The following is an 18,999-nucleotide window of genomic DNA, read 5'->3' on the forward strand; positions in this document are numbered from 1 at the left end:
CTCTTTAATATATTTTGTAATAAACATATTCATTCTATTTACCAAGATTGCAGTAAATATCTTTGCATCTTGATTTAATAATGAAATAGGTCCATATGAACTTGGGTCTGTCAAATCTTTATTGGGTTTTGGAATAAGAGTTATTAATGAATGTTTCCAAGAGTCTGGTATATTCTCTCCTTCCAATATCCCATTATAAAGTATTTTTAACTTGGGGATCAGTACTGATTTAAACGCTTTATAATATTCTGATCCCATTCCATCAAAGCCTGAAGTATTACCATTTTTAGTTTGTTAATCATCTCTATAATCTCTTCATCCTTGATCTCTTTTTCTAATTCTCTTTTATCATTTCTAGTAATTTACTCTTAACATTTTCTTTAATATAATTTTCTACATCTTCTTTCATTGTACTATAACTTTTATATAAATTGTGATAAAATTCTTATATCTTTAATTATTCCTTCATTAGGCTGCAATTCTTCCCTGTTTTATCTTTGATCACTCCAATTTTTTTTAACCTTTTAGTATAGAAGTATTGTAAGTCTTCATAGAATTGGTCAATTTCAGCCTCTTCAGCATCGGTGGTTGGTGCATAAAGTTGGATTACTGTGATGTTGAAAGGTCTGCCTTGGATTCGCATTGAAATCATTCTATCAGTTTTGAGATTGTAGCCCAGTACAGCTTTTTCCACTCTTTGGTTGACTATGAGGGCTACTCCATTTCGTCTATGGGATTCTTGCCCACAATACTAGATATGGTAATCATCTGAATTGAATTTGCCCATTCCCATCCATTTTAGTTCACTGACACCCAGGATATCAATGTTTATTCTTGCCATCTCCTGTTTGACCACATCCAGCTTACCAAGGTTCACAGATCTTACATTCCAGGTTCCTATGCAGTATTTTTTTCATTGCAGCATTGGATTTTTCTTTCACTTCCCCGCACATCCACAGCTGAGCGTCCTTTCGGCTTTGGCCCAACCACTTCATCAGTGCTGGAGCTACTTGTACTTGTCCTCCGCTCTTCCTCAGTAGCACGTTGGACACCTTCCGACCTGAGGGGCTCATCTTCCAGCATAATCTCTTTTAGCCTTTTGTTTCTGTCCATGGAGTTTTCTTGGCAAAGATATTGGAGTGGCTTGCAAGTTCCTGCTCCAGGTGGATCACGTTTAGTCAGAACTCTCCACTATGACATGTCCGTCTTGGGTGTTCCTGCACGGCATAGCCCATAGCTTCTCTGAATTACTCAAGCGCCTTTGCCACAACAAGGCAGCAATCTGTGAAGGGGGGGGAGATTCCATAGTACCCTACAAACTGTGCTGCCTTGGAAGCCATCACCAGCTGGTAAACCACTTCTAAGTTCTTTATATTTGGAAAACCTCAGGAACATTGGTTGTCATAAGTCAAGTATTAATGGATGAGTTTCAATTGCTGAGAGCTGAGAATGTGGACAAGGATCTGTCTGTTCTACCACCACTACGCTCGACCCTTGCCCATCTTGGCTAATTGGAAAATCTGTCAGGGGGGTTCGCACCTGGGTCCAGGAGGCCATGAATGCCTCTTTGAGAGAGAGAGTAGTCCCAACTGCCTTAAAAGAGGCAGTAATTCCACCACTCCTAAAAAAGCCTAACCTGGGCCCAGGGCTGGTGGTTAACTACCGACCAATGGTGAACCTCCCTTATTTGGGCAAGGCGTTGGAGTGGGTGGTGGCCAGGCAACTCCAGGCACTGCTGGATGAAACAGATTTTCTGGATCCATTTCAATCGGGTTTCAGGCTGGGTTTTGGTACGGAGATGGCCTTGGTCGCCCTGTACGATGACCTTTGCCGGGAGAGAGACAGGGGGAGTGTGACCCTATTGATACCCCTGGACCTCTCAGCGGCTTTCGACACCATTGACCATGGTGTCCTTCTGGATAGGTCTATTTCTGGATAGGTTGGGTTGGGAGTTGGGGGCACCACTTTACGGTGGTTCCGCTCCTTCCTGACTGACCGTGACCAGAAGGTGATGCTGGGGGACAGTTGCTCTGCCCCATGGTGTTTATGTCATGGGGTTCCTCAGGGCTCGATACTGTCTCCAATGATGTTTAACATCTACATGGAACCGCTGGGAGAGATCATCAGGAGGTTTGGGCTGAGGAGTCAGCAATATGCTGATGACACTCAACTCTACCTCTTGTTTTCCACCAATCCAGGTGAGGCGGTTTCTGTGCTGAACTCGTGTCTAGACCTGATAATGGACTGGATGAGGATTAATACATTGAAACTCAATCCAGACAAGATGGAAGTGCTGTTAGTAGGTGCTTCGCCAGGCAGGCTGGAGGGCCATTTCCCTGCCCTGGGGTTACACTCCGCCTAAGGGACAGGTTCCGCAGGCAACACATTAGGCCGATTCTGTTCAAATTACATTGGCTACCAGTTGCTGCCCGGGCCCAATTCAAAGTGCTTGTTTTGACGTATAAAGCCCTAAACAGCTTGGGCCCTGGATACCTGAAGGACCACCTCCTTCCATATGAACCTACCTGGCAATGAAGATCTAGCCAGGGGGCTCTCCTGAAAGAGCTATCCCTCAAGCAGGTAAGAGGGATGGCTTGTAGACAAAGGGCCTTTTTGGCAACTGTCCCCAGACTCTGGAACACCATCCCGACCGAGATTCGTCTGGCACGGATGTTGATGACATTTCAGCACCAGGTCAAAACCTTCCCGTTCCAGAAGGTTTTTAATTGAAATAATATCAACTGTGGGTCCTGATGGCAATTTTTAGAGCATTGTATTTTAATTGGATTTTAATTGTTTTATCTCTTTATCTTTTTATTGTATTCAAATTGTTGTAAACCACCCAGAGACCTTTGGGTAGTGTGGGCGGTATATAAGTTAAATAAATAAATAAATTAGAAATCAGCTTGACAGCGTGTGATTATTAATTAACACTACTGGAAAATGAGAGGCCCAGAAAAGCTTATAAATAGGACCATAGTTCAATGACCTCAGGTAAGTGGGAAATTGTGCCCATTCAAAGAGGCAAGAGATACAGAGAGAAACTATGCATTATTCAGAATGTTTTAGAAGGCCATATAAGGATTGACTGCTAGAACTGGACTAAAATGTTATTTTAATGGACTATGAGTGGCTGGACTTGAGTACAGAAATGGAAAGGATGCACTCACTAGCTTCTTGTTCCCAGCCATTAGTTTTCGGTCTTGTGAAAAAAAGAATATATTGACTTTAACTCATAGCATGGGAAAGAAGGACGGGTGAGACAAATGTGACAAATATGGTAAGTTTTTACATCTGAGAGAAATGATGTCCCAAGTTTCTGACTTTTGGAAATTATTTCCAGACTAATTTGTCTGGTGAAGAGGACTGCATGTAGCAATAGATTCTGCATGTTGCAGTGAAGACGAAGTGCCCCTTGGCCTAATTCCAAAGCAATCAGCGCAAAGCAAGGCCTCTGACAAGAGAGATCTTTTCTTCTTCCACCAAAAAGGGACCTCAACTGGATCTCAACTTCTACCAGCCTCAGAGAGAGTCAAAGCATTATTCTGGGCCCAGTGCAGACCTATAACAGGCTCCCCAGTACCACAATCAGTAAAGACGGTATACCGTATATACTCGAGTATAAGCCGACCCGAATATAAGCTGATGCACCCAATTTTACCACAAAAAAACTGGGAAAACGTATTGACTTGAGTATAAGCCGAGGGTGGAAAATGCAGCAGCTACTGGTAAATTTCAAAAATAAAAATAGATACCAATAAAATTACCTTAATTGAGGCATCAGTAGCTTAAATGTTTTTGAAGATACTGCCCTTCCGAGCTACGAGACACACGTCACTGCCTGTGAAGGGAGAACTCATACCGGATGCTGCACTTATCTACTGCTCTACTGCTGTGTAACAAGATGGAGGGAGACGGAGGATGGAGGAGGAAAGTGGGAGGAGGAAGGTGGATACATAGAATACGCAGAAGGAGAAGGATGGGAGTGTCCTGGAAGCGGAAATGCAATGTATTTAACCCGAATCATTGGACCACCCACAGAGGATGCAGGTGCCCGTAGATGAGTGGGGAAGTCCAGAGAACACCCGCACTGCAGGGGAGAATACGTAATTTTGACACTGACTCGAGTATAAGCCAAAGGGGTGCTTTTTCAGCAAAAAAAGTGCTGAAAAACTAGGCTTTTACTCAAGTATATACAGTATATCATATCTTAATTTTAATTTAGACATCAGTAAAATGTACCATTTTTCATTTCCATATAAAAGACTTAGTTCCAGAGAGTGACCAATGGTGAGAGAAGACAGATACAGTCATTCACCAACATCACAGCCACACATTCCCCCACATCTACTAGAGGAATTCACACATAGCATTGAGAAATCCTCCTTATCCATACAAAATGCAGCAAGAGTTGCAATTTTGCAACCCAGAAAACACCTTCAAAACCTCTGACAAAGCAGGAGGCTCTTGTAGCTCATCCTACACCATCCCTCCCCAATCATATTTATCCACTCTCCTTGCCCTCTAGCTCTTCAGGTTCAGTGAAATGCCTCCAGTGTGCCCTACAGCAAGCAGTGAAGGAAAGACAGGCAAACAAGGGAGAAAAAACAAGTGGGAGAAACGATAGCAGCCTCTTTCAACACTTGACCTCTCCTTAGAAATGTCCCACCATGATCAGTAAGGCTTATTTCCAGGTAAATTGTACAGGCTTAAGGATCTTGTGTAATTTCAGCAGACTGATTACAAGGTGGTGATTGATGCTGCACTTTGCCGCTAATTCAATTTATCTTTGAAGCTACCCAAGGAAGGCAAAAAAGGTCAGGAGCAACAAGCAAGTCATCTTCCAGGAAAGCTTACTGTTTTTTCTTCTTATTGAGGAACACTGAAAAACTTTCCAAAACACAGCATTAAATTATTATTTCACATTTTTTAAAAAAATGCTAATCTAGGCTAAATCAGGAAAAGGCTGTGGAAACAATACAAATGCAGGAATATGTGATACCTTCAGTTGACCATTAAGAATATAAAAAACAAAACAAAAAACAGTGATAGTTGTTGTGGGTTTTTCGGGCTCTTTGGCCGTGTTCTGAAGGTTGTTCTTCCAGACGTTTCACCAGTCTCTGTGGCTGGCATCTTCAGAGGAACAGGAGTAGGAACTCTGTCCATGCTCTGTTGCTGTTTGTTTGATGGTTGAGTATTTATAGCTGTGGGAACAGCTTTCGTCCTTTACAGGAGATAGGGTGATGATGGTGATCAGCGTGTTTTGGTTGTGGATGCATTGTTGTGATAAGGGGGAGAGATTATCTGTCAATGTGATTGGTGGGTGTCTTTAGCTGGTCTTTTGTGTGCAATGATCCCTGGTCCTTGTGGCTGGGTAGTTCGTTGACCTTTTGCAGGCTGTATTTTTTCAGTGCTGGGAGCAAGGCCGTATTAAGTTTTAGACATTCCTCTTTGTTGTTGAAGCTCTGCTGGTGTTTATGGATTTCAATGGCTTCCCTGTAGAGTCTAACATAATGATTGCTGGTGTTGTCCAGTACTTCAGTATTTTGAAATAGAATTTCATGTCCAGCTTGTTTTAGAGCATGTTCAGCTACTGCTGATTTTTCCGGTTGTTTTAGTCTGCAGTGTCTCTCATGTTCTTTGATTCTGGTGTGAATGCTGCGTTTTGTGGTTCCAATATATACCTGTCCACAACTGCAAGGTATCTGGTATACTCCTACAATGGTGAGGGGGTCCCTTTTGTCCTTTGCTGACCGTAACATTTGTTGTATTTTTGTGGTGCGTCTGAATACTGTTTGTAGGTTGTGTTTTTTCAAAAGTTTCCCCATGTGGTCCATTTTGGTGTTGTTTTCTTGGTTTGATGGCTCTTGTAATTTCATTCTTGGAATAGCCATTCACCTGTAGGGCCCAATTCAGATGGTTGAGTTCAGTGCTGAGAAATTGAGCTTCACAGTTCCGATTTGCACTGTCTACCAGTGTTTTGATTATGCCTCTTTTCTGTCATGGGTGGTGGTTGGAGTTTTTGTGTAGGTACTGGTCTGTGTGGGTGGGTTTTCTGTAGACTTTGTGTCCCAATAGGAGGTCAGTTCTGCGTATGACCATGACATCTAAGAACGGGAGTTGGCTCTCTATTTCCATGGTGAATTGTATATATGGGTGGGTGCTGTTATGATGGTTTAGAAATTCTTCCAGTTTTTCTTCATTGTGGTTCTAAATTGTGAAGGTGTCATCCACGTATTGGAACCAGACTGTGGGTGTGAAGGGTGCCGAAGCCAGGGCCTGTTTTTCAAAATGTTCCATGTAGAAGTTTGCTATAACCAGCCGAGAGGGCTCCCCATGGCCACTCCATCTGTCTGTTCACAGAACTCATTGACCTACTGAAAGTAGCAGGCTGTTAGGCAGTGTTGGAAAAGGGCCTTGGTGTCTTCTTGAAAGATCTGCTGGAGGAGTGTCAGAGTGTCCTTTATCGATACCTTGGTGAATTGGGATACTACGTCAAAGCTGATCAGTCTGTCCCCGGGCTTGAGTTTTAGGATGCTGATCTTGCTTATGAAATGTCTTGAGTCTTTGATGTAGGATGAGGTTTGTCCAATGTGGGTCTGTAGGAGGGTGGCTAGGTATTTTGCTAATTCATATGTTGGGGAGCCGATGGCACTTACAATGGGCCTGAGTGGGATTGAGTCTTTATGGATTTTGGGGAGTCCGTATAGTCTTGGTGAGAGAGTTTCTGTCTTGCAGGTTCGTTGAAGGATGTTGGGGTGCAGGGAGGAACTCGTGATCAGCATGTTTGTTTGTTTTGTGATTTTGTTGGTTGGGTCCCGTTTCAGTTTTCTGTAGGTGGTGGGGTCTAGATGTTCCCTGATTTTGTCCTTGTATTCTTCTGTTTCCATGATTACTGTGGTGTTGCCTTTGTCTGCTGGCAAAATGATGATGTCCGGATCTGAGTTTAGGAACTTGATAGCATTTCTCTCCTGTTCTGTTGCTTTTTGGGGGGTTTGCTTTTTGTAGGATCCTTGTCACTTCACCTCTTATTTCTTCTGCTTTTTGTTCTGGAAGATGATATAATGCTGATTCCATGTTGGCAATGATGTCTTCCACAGGGATTTTACTGGGTGTGACTCCTTTGGCTAAGACCAAGGTTTCTTCCGGGGAGAGTTGGCGTTCAGATAGGTTGATGATGATGTGTGAGGTGTTTAGTGTAGGTTTCTGTTGGCTTCTTTGGCATTTGTTGAATTTCTGTTTTTGTCTGGCTGTGTGGTTCACCATTTCTTTTTCCATCTTTCTGTAGGAGAGGATACCGATCTTGTCCCAATCTTGACTTCTCATTTTTTTGGCTGATATTGATGTGTAGGAATAGCAGTTCCTTGTCTGTGGAGTCCAGTTTTTTGTGGGTTGTATGGATTCTTTCTTGTAGGAGGGCATGTTCCAGGCGGTCACAGATTTCCTGAGGGGAAATGAAGGTCCTTAAAAACAGTGAGCTTCTGACAATAAATTATCTTTATTATAATTTATCATCACTGTTCTTGTTTTATATTCTTAATGGTTAATTAAAGGTATTACCTATTCCTACATTTCTAATCTAGGTTAGTTAATTTAGAATAACTGAAGTCAACATTCCAAGTATACACATCTAGAATCTCAGCATCAGAATAGGGATTCCGAAACAAATATTTCAAAACATACAACATAATTCAGAGTTTTACAAGCTTCCTCACCTTTGGCACTCTTCTTCATATCAGAGAGCCAACAAGTAGTTGCTTTAGCTCCTCATTAATTCATTTCAATTAAAGTTGGGGAACCCTTGACCTTCTAGATGTTTGAACAATGTCCAGAATCCTCTACCACTGGCCATAGTCAGTGCGGCAAATAAGACAAAACATCAGGGATGGGGAGACATTACCCATCTCTGAGTTAATATCTAGCATGATCCCTAAGCCCTACAATTCTGGCTGAAGCTGATTATACTGACATTTCCCAGAGACTTGTGTTGTGTCCCCAGAAGGATTCATTCATTAATATAAAGCCCTAATTCAAACTTCAGGCTTGTCTAGAACTTTTCTGCCCTCCTTCAATTATCAAAGGGTAAAATCATTTCTCCCTTCTAGGAACAGGGATATAGATATCCAACAACCTACAACTCTCACTAGGTTGTTCTGTCTATCTTTTCCTGTGCAGTATCTTGAGTTTTCTGCCATCCCAAAGTATTGCTAATTTTCTTCCACATCCGGGTTTAATGGCTTCCCTTTTGCAGTACCAAATTCTTCTGGCATCCATTACTACAACAGTCTCTAACCATGTGGTGAGGGGTCATAGAATCACTGACATGTCTTATTTGTATGTGACTTTTATACATATGTTAGAAGCAGATGACTGGTAACACCTCTCCTTTTAAAAATTTCCAAACAGGTCACATAACAGATTTCTAACACATCTTTTGGCAGTTGTGAATAAAATGATAACAGAAAGAATGGCCAGACTCCACTTTAACAGCAAAGGGACAAAATTATATTATTTCTTTCCAAACCTTATCTGAGTATCCAGCTGGCTAAACTTCTCCCTCCCTTTCACTGTTCATGGAATCTTTAATCTAAACAGCACTGTTGCTATTATGCTACCCCAGAAATGCAATTCTATTCTTTTAGTGTGCTTTAAATCACTGACATTACTTTAGATATGATATTGTACCTTTTAAATGTTTTACAGTTTATTTTAGGACATAGTCATGTTATTTGGCACACTTTATTTTAATGGCATTCTCTTTTGTTGTTATTAATTTTTCTTTTATCAAGCAACAGGGGAAGCAAAAACAGAATAACATGCAGCAGGGAAAACAGATGATATTCAAGCCAAGGAACCTGCATTTAGATACAGTCTCACAGCACAACACGGATACTCGAGATACTCAAACCAGGTTCCCTAATACTACAAATTAAAAAATCCAACTGTTATTTGGAACTGGCTCAATCCTTCAGCAAAACACATAGACTCTTTAGTACAGGGGTCCCCAACCACCAGTCCATGGCCCAGTGCCAGTCCACGGCATGGGCTGGACCAGGAAGCTGAGACAGATCTCTCACACCCCCTGCACGCACTCCCCCCGCACAGCCCCATTGTGCATGTGCGCCCATGTGAGTGCCCCCCACCCCTTCGCGCATGTGTTCAAGTGCCGAGCACCCCCGCTCTTCACAATGTGCGTGTGCATGCGCCCACACGAGGCCCCCACTCCTTCATGCATGTGCACAACTGTGCACACACCCATGCAAGCACACACACACCCCTTTGTGCATGTGCACAAGTGCATGCGCAGCCATGCTAGGGCCCCCGCTCTTTTGCAGATGCGCACGAGTGTTCGTGTGCCCGCATGAACACGCACCAGCCCCTTCATGAAATCTTTCATCTTCCTCAACCGGCCCACAGTGTTAAAAAGTTTGGGCACCACTGCTTTAGTACATGGGAACACTGAAATAGCAAGGAAGTAGAAGAAACTTCTTTTTTCAAGATCCTTGATATTCAGAACCATAAACAGAAGTTTGCAAATTCTTCTCTACAAAACATAAAGTCAAATCTATCAAAAACATGGGCAGGAGTCACTGCAGCAAGATCATGAACTGCTGTCTCAGAAATCTCTAGGCAGAAAGGTGGCAACTACTCATTAATGTAAAACAGTTAAAAAAACAAAGTTTAAGTCAAGGTAGGCATACCTGTTGGTATCTTTTGTGCACTGCCTGCAGAACTTGATGAAGAACTTGGATCTTGTGCTCCTGTGTTCTCTTTCTGACCATCAGAGGTATAAACTCTTACTTGACTTGTATGTACAGGAAGATAGCTAGCTGGCAGCTTGGGCAAGGTACTTTGAAATTTAATAGGCACCTGCCATCCTGAAGGAAAGAGGGAGGAAAAATTGTTTCATACTCTCAGAAGACCACAAAGTTTCTTTGGGAAAATTAAAAGATGAGTTAAGAAGAGATTAGATTGTCAACTGTTGTATGGATCCAACTGGCAAAAGTGCTGAAAATAAAACAGAAGACTGACCTTTGATCAATGGAAGTGAAAAGGCTGCAATACAATGACCATTAACTAAATTACAGACTAGAGACTCCTATGGAAAGGGAAGATACACATCTACACTGCATCCCCAAGAAAAAGAAAAAGGTTGGCATCATTTATTCAATCATTACTGCAGTTTATACAGACCACATAAATTAGCAACATTGGGCCTGTGTTTAGTAATGGTGGCTTCCTTAATTTTCCAGAGGTAATTATTACAACTTTCATTATCCCCAATAAGAACCTTACCTAAAACCATATGAAGATACAGAATCTATACCATTTTTAAAAAATACACAGAAGGCAGCAGAATGAAAGTGAATGGAAAGGACAACAGAACTGCTAGATATTTCTTTTCACATTAGTGTGTCTCTTAAATATAATTTGGTATTAAAAGTCGCATCCTTTGCTGAATCTTTACTCATCCAGCAAAAGGCTGGGGGCAGCAAAATCATCCCTCTTCAATTAAGACCCCTAAACATCCAAAATAACATGCTGGGTATACCTGGCTAAACTTCTCCCTCCCTTTCATTCTTCATGAAACCTTTCATCTAAGCAGCACTGTGGTGATTATGCTACCCCTGAAATGCAATTCTATTCTTTTAGTGTGCTTTACATCATTAACGTTACTTTGGATGTGGTATTGTACCTTTTGAATATTTTATAGTTTATTTTAGGACATAGTCATATTATTCTATTTGGCACACTTTATTTTAATGGGATTCTCTTTTGTTATTATTAATTTTTCTTTTATCAAGCAACAGGGGAAGCAAAAACAGAATAACATGCAGCAGGGAAAACAGATGATATTCAAGCCATGGAACCTGCATTCAGATGCAGTCTCACGGCACAACACAGAAACAGGCTGGAGATGTTCAAATCAGGTGCCATAACACTACAAATTTTAAAAATCCAAATAACTGGCTCAATCCTTCAGCAAAATACATAGGTTCTTTAGTAGATGGAACACTGAAATAGCAAGGAAGTAACCTTCTTGTTGTAAAATCCTTGATGCTCAAACCATAAACAGAAGTCTGGAAATTCTTCTCTACAAAACATAAAGTCAGATCTATCAAGAACATGGGCAGGAGTCACTGCAGCAGGATCATGAACTGCAGTCCCAGAAATCTCTAGGGAGAAAGGTGGCAACCAGCACTATGTTTTCATAGGGAGGGTTGCAGGGAAGGAAGGAGGGGCCCAAAATCCTGGTGCTACCTCAAGAACCATGTTGGTATTAGGTCACTTGGAGTTATATTACAGAAAGCATTTGTGTCTAAACTGTTCCTCAAAGACATTCCTGGGATTTTCTTATTACGATTCTCAACTCTTCATATTTGTATGCATATACAGCTCCCCAAATGTTATGTTCCATTAAAATTACTGTTATCCTGACTATCCGGCTACTTTAAAAATAAGCTGCTGCCACAACAAACTCTACTGACAGCACAGAATATTGTACCAGTTGTAAACAGTCACTTGCCAGTCATCCTTGACAAATAAGATGGTATTTTGAACAGTCAGATGTATACATATTTTTATGAGATCAAAAACTACACTCTTGTGCTTTCAGGCCACAGATGAGCACTAAACAATTAACACTGGTAATCTTGTGCAAGCAGACTGGTTCATATCTACAGTGACTAATAAATGCTCTGAAGTTTGGCAGGAATGTTACCGTGTCTTAACGGGAATAGATCAATACAATTAATGAGGCAATGGATGTTGAATGAAATTGTTATTTTTTAAAGAACTGCCGACACCTTGTTTCGAAGCCTTTTGGCACAGAGAAGCCATAAAATGACCTTCCTATGTACTTTTCCTTATAGAAAATCATATCACAAAATGAAAAGGATGTCATTAATGTGGTACAACAGCACCAACAAATGGCAGAAACATGCATGATCCTAAAAGACAAAGACACAATAATACATAATGGTTACAATATATAATAAACATGATCTAAAACTTGCATAATATAGAGTAAAATGGTAATACAGTATTAGCACAATATTCAGCTCTTCCAGAAGGGATATAAATTAAGCAAGAGATGTAGCACTAAAATCCAAAATCATGTAAGTATGGAGGTGTCATGAGTGTGGTTGCTGCCCCTCAGATAGGAGCTCTTCCATTCTCCTCCTAGGGGAATTCAAGGAAGCAGTGAAGGAGAGAGTCAGCTTAATTGGAAATCACTTTTTAACCACCAGCACCCAGCTTTCTCTAAGTTGTCCATGCTTCTAGGGAGTATCACTGCAACTACCCCCATCTGTCATTTATGAAAGCAGTAGCAGAGTGAGCCCCAAGGCACACTATGCAGTACCCAGACTTCCTCTGCACACAAAATGCAATCAACAGCTGGAAAGGTTTTTGTCTATTTTATTAAAAGAAAAGAACAAAAAAATTACAAAAAGTAAATACTGTAGATCCCACTCAGTTACTCCAATTGTGTTTCTCAGTAGAATGGAACCATAATACAGTGAAGACTTAGGATGTTAGCCTGTTCCATGCTCACGTGAAGACAGATGAGGTCCACTTGTGAGTAACAAAAAAATGAAGGGTTCCTTCCTTGGGAGGACTCTAAGACTCAAGGAAACTATCACTGCAGACTTTATATATAGATTAACGGCCATTTTGGATGGCATGCTGCCAGTAGCACTTAATTACCTTTCATCCACTGTAATCCTTTTCATCTGTTATCAAGACATTGGGTAGCTTCCTTCCTCTCACCTTCCCAGAACCCAACATTCACATTTCCTGAAGTATAGAAGGCAACTATTTCTCGATAAACAATGTACATTAGAGAGAATGCTTTTAAATGTAGGAGATGTTAAACTGTTAGCCTAATCCACTTTGAAGTATTTTTGGTAAAAGATAACAAAGGCACGCTAGCTGCTTCTTTGAGGAGTTCCAAATAGGAAGGCAAGGCACAAAATCTTCTTTCGCGCACTGACTTTTCCGTTGCGCTTGCATTCTGCCTCAGTCATAACATCAATCACAGGTTGAAGCAGTATTTTCCCAAATACTGTACTCCATTCCATCACAGGAGGGCATTGGGGTTGTCATCTTTAGAAGCAGCAATGCAAGGGGACTTAACTATGAGACTATTTGCCATCTGCATGTACTTAAACATTTGGATTTGTAACATACTATATTATCAGACCTCAACTTCAGAAATAAGAAACAGCAAATATATGCAAACAAAATTTTGCCTCCCATTTCTCTCTCTTTGTGATTAATAACTGTTGAAGAGTGATTAGCAGGAATAAAACCATAGAGTAATAAAATTACTGCTTTAAACAAACGTTAGAATTTTTTTGTACTATTACACTACCTCAGAATTTGTGGTTTAAAAACAATCTCTGTGTCAAAAATTATGTCCTGTGTTAAAGTGCTATTACCCTGTTGTTGTTGATGACCACCACCACTAATACTAATAGATAGTATTAGACATGTAGGCTGAAATCTTGTTGCTTAGTGTAGTAAGTCACAACTCAAGTAAGCCCACTTGAATCAATGGAACTTAGAGAGGAGTTGACTCACCAAATCTCCATTAATTTCAATGGGCATACTAGTGCAACTAACTACACTAAGGTCAATCTTATTTGGCTATTATAAAAGGCGTTCCTGACTCAAAAAAGGTTGGGAACCCCTGTTCTAGGTACTGTTTCAGGCAGTGGGGCTACAACAAGACTTTAGCCCAAAATCTCAAAGAGGTATTTCGCAAGTAGACAGTATTACACTACCTATGCCAGTACAGTCAGTAAAATTTTATTATACCTGAAGAGCAGCACGTATACCAGAAAAAAAGGAGGTCAAACACTCCTTGGGGATGTAACATGTTATGTACATTATAGTACATTCATCATTAAACCTGAGAAGAAGAGAGGAAACTGGGAATCAGCTGGGCACTGTAGAATGCCAATCAGAAACAGGAAGCATATTAAGAGTGAATTTTAATATCTGAATGTTCATATTCACTTCTCTACTTCCAGGCTTAATTTTGCTTGCAACCAGCAATGCATATTCACTGAAAGCACATGATTCAACTCCACTGCTGCAATAAGCATATCTGGCCCTAATTGATGACTGAATGAGAGACTGTATGGATCACAATGTAAGCCACTCATGACCTTAAGAAAAAAGGGCTGTAAATGAGATGCTGTCTCCCTCTACAATGTCCACTGAATATGGCACTCAGATAATTCTTGTTTTAAATAAAAGATGTTTGCAGTTCACACTTGTTAAAAAGTCATGCTCGTTGTCAACTAAACTTTTATTCTTCGTGCAACTTACTGTATTACCAAATAATGGAGCCTAAAACCAAACCCTGTTGACTTCCAGCTCAAACTAAAGCTTTTCCCAAAAGTTAAAAGAAACAGCTTATGAAGAGTGCAGAACAATTGCAGGAGGCCAGGCTAGGGTAACAAACATGGATCTGGACGAAAGAGAAAGACTTAATTAGGAACACTGACTTCTTTGGGTCAGGAAAAACATTGCAGACAGAGGTCAGCTCACCATGTTCCACCATGCTCCAAAACAGAGGTTGGTGGACTGCAACTCCCATCAGCCCTAGGTAGCACAGCCTATGATAAGACAGCTAAGAGCTGCAGAATCACTTCTTGTTCCATCACACACTTACAGCATGATCGTCAAGCAGGGTTCAGGTCGCTGCTGTAGCGATTAAAAAGCCAAGCTCTCTCAACAACAGATTCAGGGCCGAGGGGCAGGGGCACCAGAGAGAGGGAACAAATCCATAATCAGTCACAGAGAAGTGAAAGCTTGCCATTCGTATCTGTCCGGGAAAGCGTAAATTGCTAAACCGGAGGCCACAATGCTGCAGTGGAGGGTCTCCGCCCTAAAACAGAACAGCCTGCTCTTTGCTGGCGGGGACCCCAAAAGGCCAAGCCTTCCACCCGTCCGCCTAACATAGAGTTACCTGTTAAAGAAGTAACAGTGCTCGACATATTTCATACACTTCATCTCGGCGATCCTTAGAAACAACCTGCCAGGAGGCCAGGATTACTCCTTGCATTGCAGATTTCGGGCCAGCCCCAAAGGTACTGTCCTAACTTGTAACGTGCCCCTTCCAACTTGCTTCACGTTAACAGCGGCTTGCCCTAACGTCAGTCAACTCCAGGAGTCGGGCTCTTGACCTCCATCCTGCTCCAGGCAGGCCCCCCTACTCGAGTTGTTCGGGGGGCAGCAACACCTCATTCCACCCGGCTTAAAAAGGCCAGGTCGAGTCCTCCTCAGAACCGCGGGAAACCGTAAGGGAGGGAGGGAGGAGAGCGGCGCAGGTACCGAGTCGAGAGAGCCCACCGACAACCCCCCTCCCCCTCCGCCTCTCGCCCACTCACCGTGGCAGGCCGTCCTGGCGAAGGGAGGGCCCAACGGCCGCGGGACCCTCCGCCTCAGCAGGTGAAGTTGGTAGAAACAGCCCCACCCCCTCCGCCGGGCGGCCAAAGCCGGCAGCATTCTCCCCGCTTTCGGGCTACTCGCTCGGTCACCACCTGCGCCGCCGACGCCGACGCCGGTTAAAGCGCGGGTGTGAGGCGAAAGGAGCGGAGAGCGGGCGCAGCACCCTCCTCATTGATACGCCCGGCCTCTGCCGGCACCCGACTACCGCTCGGACCCCATCGGCCGAAGGCAGCGCCGCAGGATCCGGATGTAGAGCGGCACCTTGGCCACTCTATGCCCGCGACATCTATGGTTCTACGACATCCGGAAGAACCAGTACGCATGCGGGGGGGGGGCGCATAGGTTACGGGGGGGGGAGAATGGAGCGCGTGACAGAGTATGCGTAGCTTTCGTCTCTGGTCTCGCGGTGTGGGAGGTTTAACAGGAACGGGGCGGGGGGGGTCTTCACTGCTCCCACCCCCGCAGTCTGAAGTAGTACAGTCCCTCCGACCTCCTCATTGTGCGATATGTAGGTCCTGGTTAAAGCCTTGCGGGCGGGATGCGGAAGTGAAAGACTCGAATGCTAGCATTTCCTGGGATATCGTTCTTTCGTGCTGCACGTAACGGTAGACACTTGGCGTTAGTATATAAACACGTGTCCCTGGTGCCAGTCCCGAAATGCCTCGGCCGTGAGCGTTCCGTCCTGTGGCCCTTTGCACTCTCCGGATGTCTGCTCTGTGTCTTAAGTCTCGCCCATCCCTCACCGGGCAATCCAGAGTCATTCCCCCTCACCCCTCGCATCATTCTGCCCACATTGGCCACGGGCGGCCCAGAACATATCACTCCCTGCCCCGGAGGGACAAACGTTTGCCCTCACCAACACCCGCAAACTGTGACATTTTGCTGCTTGAAGCAAATGATGGCCTCTCTAGCTGGGGTATTGCACACTTTGACATAGCTGGGTGCTAGTTAAATTACTTTGGCCAAGTGGCCAAAAACACACAAAATGTCCCTACTAATAAAAGCCAGAGAGGTTATTTTGGTGAAGGAAACAGATCCTTTCAGTGCTTGCCCCCAGTATTAGTATTAAAAATAAAATGAACCAATTATTGTCTTTTTATGACAGCCTGAAGTCCAGAATGAACTCAGTGGAGCTTACTTCTGAAGTGCACATAGATTTGGCCTTCATGAAATTCAGAAGTAACACAATGCTGTTTTAAAAATACTTACAATGTGGCTGTAAAAGATATTGAAATTTATATTATGTAGTAGGATGTGGTAATAAGGTTCTACTAGGTTAGGAATAAGAATTATGGAGGCAATAAATAGCTGATCACATTCAGCACTGAAGTGAGATGCAGCCATGTTGTATGCTTGAATGTTGTCACCAGTATAAAGAGTATCTAAACCCAGAACACAAGATGTCAAGGAGACAAATTCCAGCTCCTGGGGAAGATGTCTGTCATTAAATTGGCTCAGAAGGCATAAGGTCACTTGATTTGTTTCAGGCCATCATCATCATAGATGGTCTGTAGCCTAGAAGCTGTCCATGGTCCTGAGGTTCATTCACTAGCTTGCTTCAGGAGCATAAGAAGCTGCCTTGTATTCAAATAACTGATTCCTTTGTCAACTCTGACTATATAAGACAAACATGAAAGCAAAAGTATTGTGGTACCTTAAGACTAACAGATTTGTTTCAGCAAAGGTCTAACAGATTATGTCAATGCAAGCTTCCCTGGATTCGAAACCACTTCCACATAAACCTGGAGCATAATAGCATCCAAGCTAGATTAAGTATAAAATTGATACAGGAAAGTCAGAAAAATGAATCAGGGAGTATACTGCCAGATTCTCCAAGTGTGCTCTACAACTGACTGACAACTCTTCCCATAGTAAATGGGAAGTCATTTGATAACAGAGGTGTTTATCAAACCATGCTGTGAATCCCTGAAGACTATAACGGTAGGATCCTGTTTGAGTCTATTCAGTACACTATCATCCACAGATGTAACATTTTGTGATGCAGTTCAACAATCTACGTCATCATGAAATGAACCTAGAATTTGGACCTTACTTTAAAGTAGAGGTGCACAACATGTGGCCCTCTAATGTTGTTCATCTATAACACCCATCACCCCTACCCAGCACAATGATTGTAGAGGCAAGAAAAAATGGCAATCCAATAGCTTCTGGAGGGCCACCAGTTGCTCATCCCTCATTTAAACCATTTTTAAAGTGTCATTTCATGTTCCCACTTCTCAGTGATAAGCTAGATTGGGAAGGCAAGGATTTGTGGGACAAGGAAAGGCTAAACTCCTCCCACCAGATGTTCATAAAATCAACCTGCATCCACTTAACAGGGATTCTCTTAACAATCCAGTTTTGACATAGGGATCAGGTACCTGAGGCAACATGCATCCTGCCCAATCAATAGGCTTCAAAACTATTCTGAAGTTAAACTTCTCAAGATTTGCTGCTTAATACCTTCCAAGATGGAAGACGAACAGTCTCAATATTACTGAGAGCCAAAAAGAAAAACAAAACAACTTGGGTGGTTGCACTACTGCCAAAAATGTTGAATTAAAGAGATGGGGATGAAAATTCTACAGTGCGTATTAATGCAATACCTTTATTAAGCCAATAAAAAGGACACTTTCAAGATCTTCCAGTCTCAGGTCTTTATTGGGCAAGATGTTATGCAAAGTTTGGGGGGCACTATTTTTGGGGTAGGGCTTATATTATGTTGATCACAGACTAATGATGTCTGCATTCTTGAGACAGTGAGGAATGGTCTACACTACAGCCATTTCAGTAAGGCTGTGGCTGGTGCTGTAATTGTTTTACCCAGAACCACCCCTAGCACTGGCCGAAGCAAGAGTCTTAAAAGCTTTATAATCCTCCAGTTCTGTAAATACAGTATTGTATACAATCAGTCTGTTAATTACCACCAGGGGGCAGTGCTTAGGGATATAGAAGAGATCATTAGGCTGTTCTCCAGGAGAGACACAGCTGTGTAACTCTTAATTAGAACTATGCCTTGATTTGAACCACAGGCTTGCTTGGAAACTGCTCAAAGATACACACCAATAATTGCAACAACACTTTTAAAAATGAATGGAACTAAGTTTTTGTTGTCCTGGCCAGTCCATTCTCAAGAGATGTGCATGCATGTGTGCAAGAGCATGTGAGAACAGTGCGACAAAGAGATTTCATCTCTGGCCTTCAGGTAGTCAGCAACCACTTCTACTTCAAACTTGCAGTTAGCGGTCCAACCACTGAATGGGCTTCAGATTGTTGTTTTCCACCTTACTATTTTTGCCTTCATCCCATTTGCATCACCTCTTTCTGTCACCCATCTCCATTGCCAGCCTTCTTTCTCTATCTCCTCTTTCTCCTTTACTCTCTTCCAAGTGTCTAGAATGAATGGGGTCACGAAGCTGCTCAGAGTGGTCGCATAGACCAGATGGGTGGGATACAAATCAAATCAAATCAAATCAATCAATCAAGTGGTTCTCAAATGGTCTATAAGAAAAAGCTACAAAGAACTGATCAGTGGGG

The 18,999-nt window shown here is 42.5% G+C and overlaps 1 protein-coding gene across 3 annotated transcripts in view; it reads right to left on the minus strand.

The window, feature by feature from the left end:
- Window positions 1-15,707, minus strand: part of SLC30A9 (solute carrier family 30 member 9) — a 45,643-nt gene extending 29,936 nt beyond the window's left edge. The window contains exons 1-2 of one of the 3 annotated variants that reach the window (XM_073001192.2): window positions 15,402-15,652; window positions 9,702-9,878 (exon numbers count right to left, since the gene is read on the minus strand). In XM_073001192.2, the coding sequence (XP_072857293.2) occupies window positions 9,702-9,878; window positions 15,402-15,519 (295 nt within the window). In that variant the 5' untranslated portion in view covers window positions 15,520-15,652. Of the gene's footprint in view, window positions 1-9,701; window positions 9,879-15,401 lie in introns of all 3 variants that reach the window. The other 2 variants (XM_020786203.3, XM_020786204.3) reach the window with 2 other exon arrangements.
- Between the last annotated feature and the right edge of the window lie 3,292 nt (window positions 15,708-18,999).

This window comes from Pogona vitticeps, chromosome 5, assembly GCF_051106095.1.
Source record: "Pogona vitticeps strain Pit_001003342236 chromosome 5, PviZW2.1, whole genome shotgun sequence".
NCBI lineage: Eukaryota > Metazoa > Chordata > Lepidosauria > Squamata > Agamidae > Pogona > Pogona vitticeps.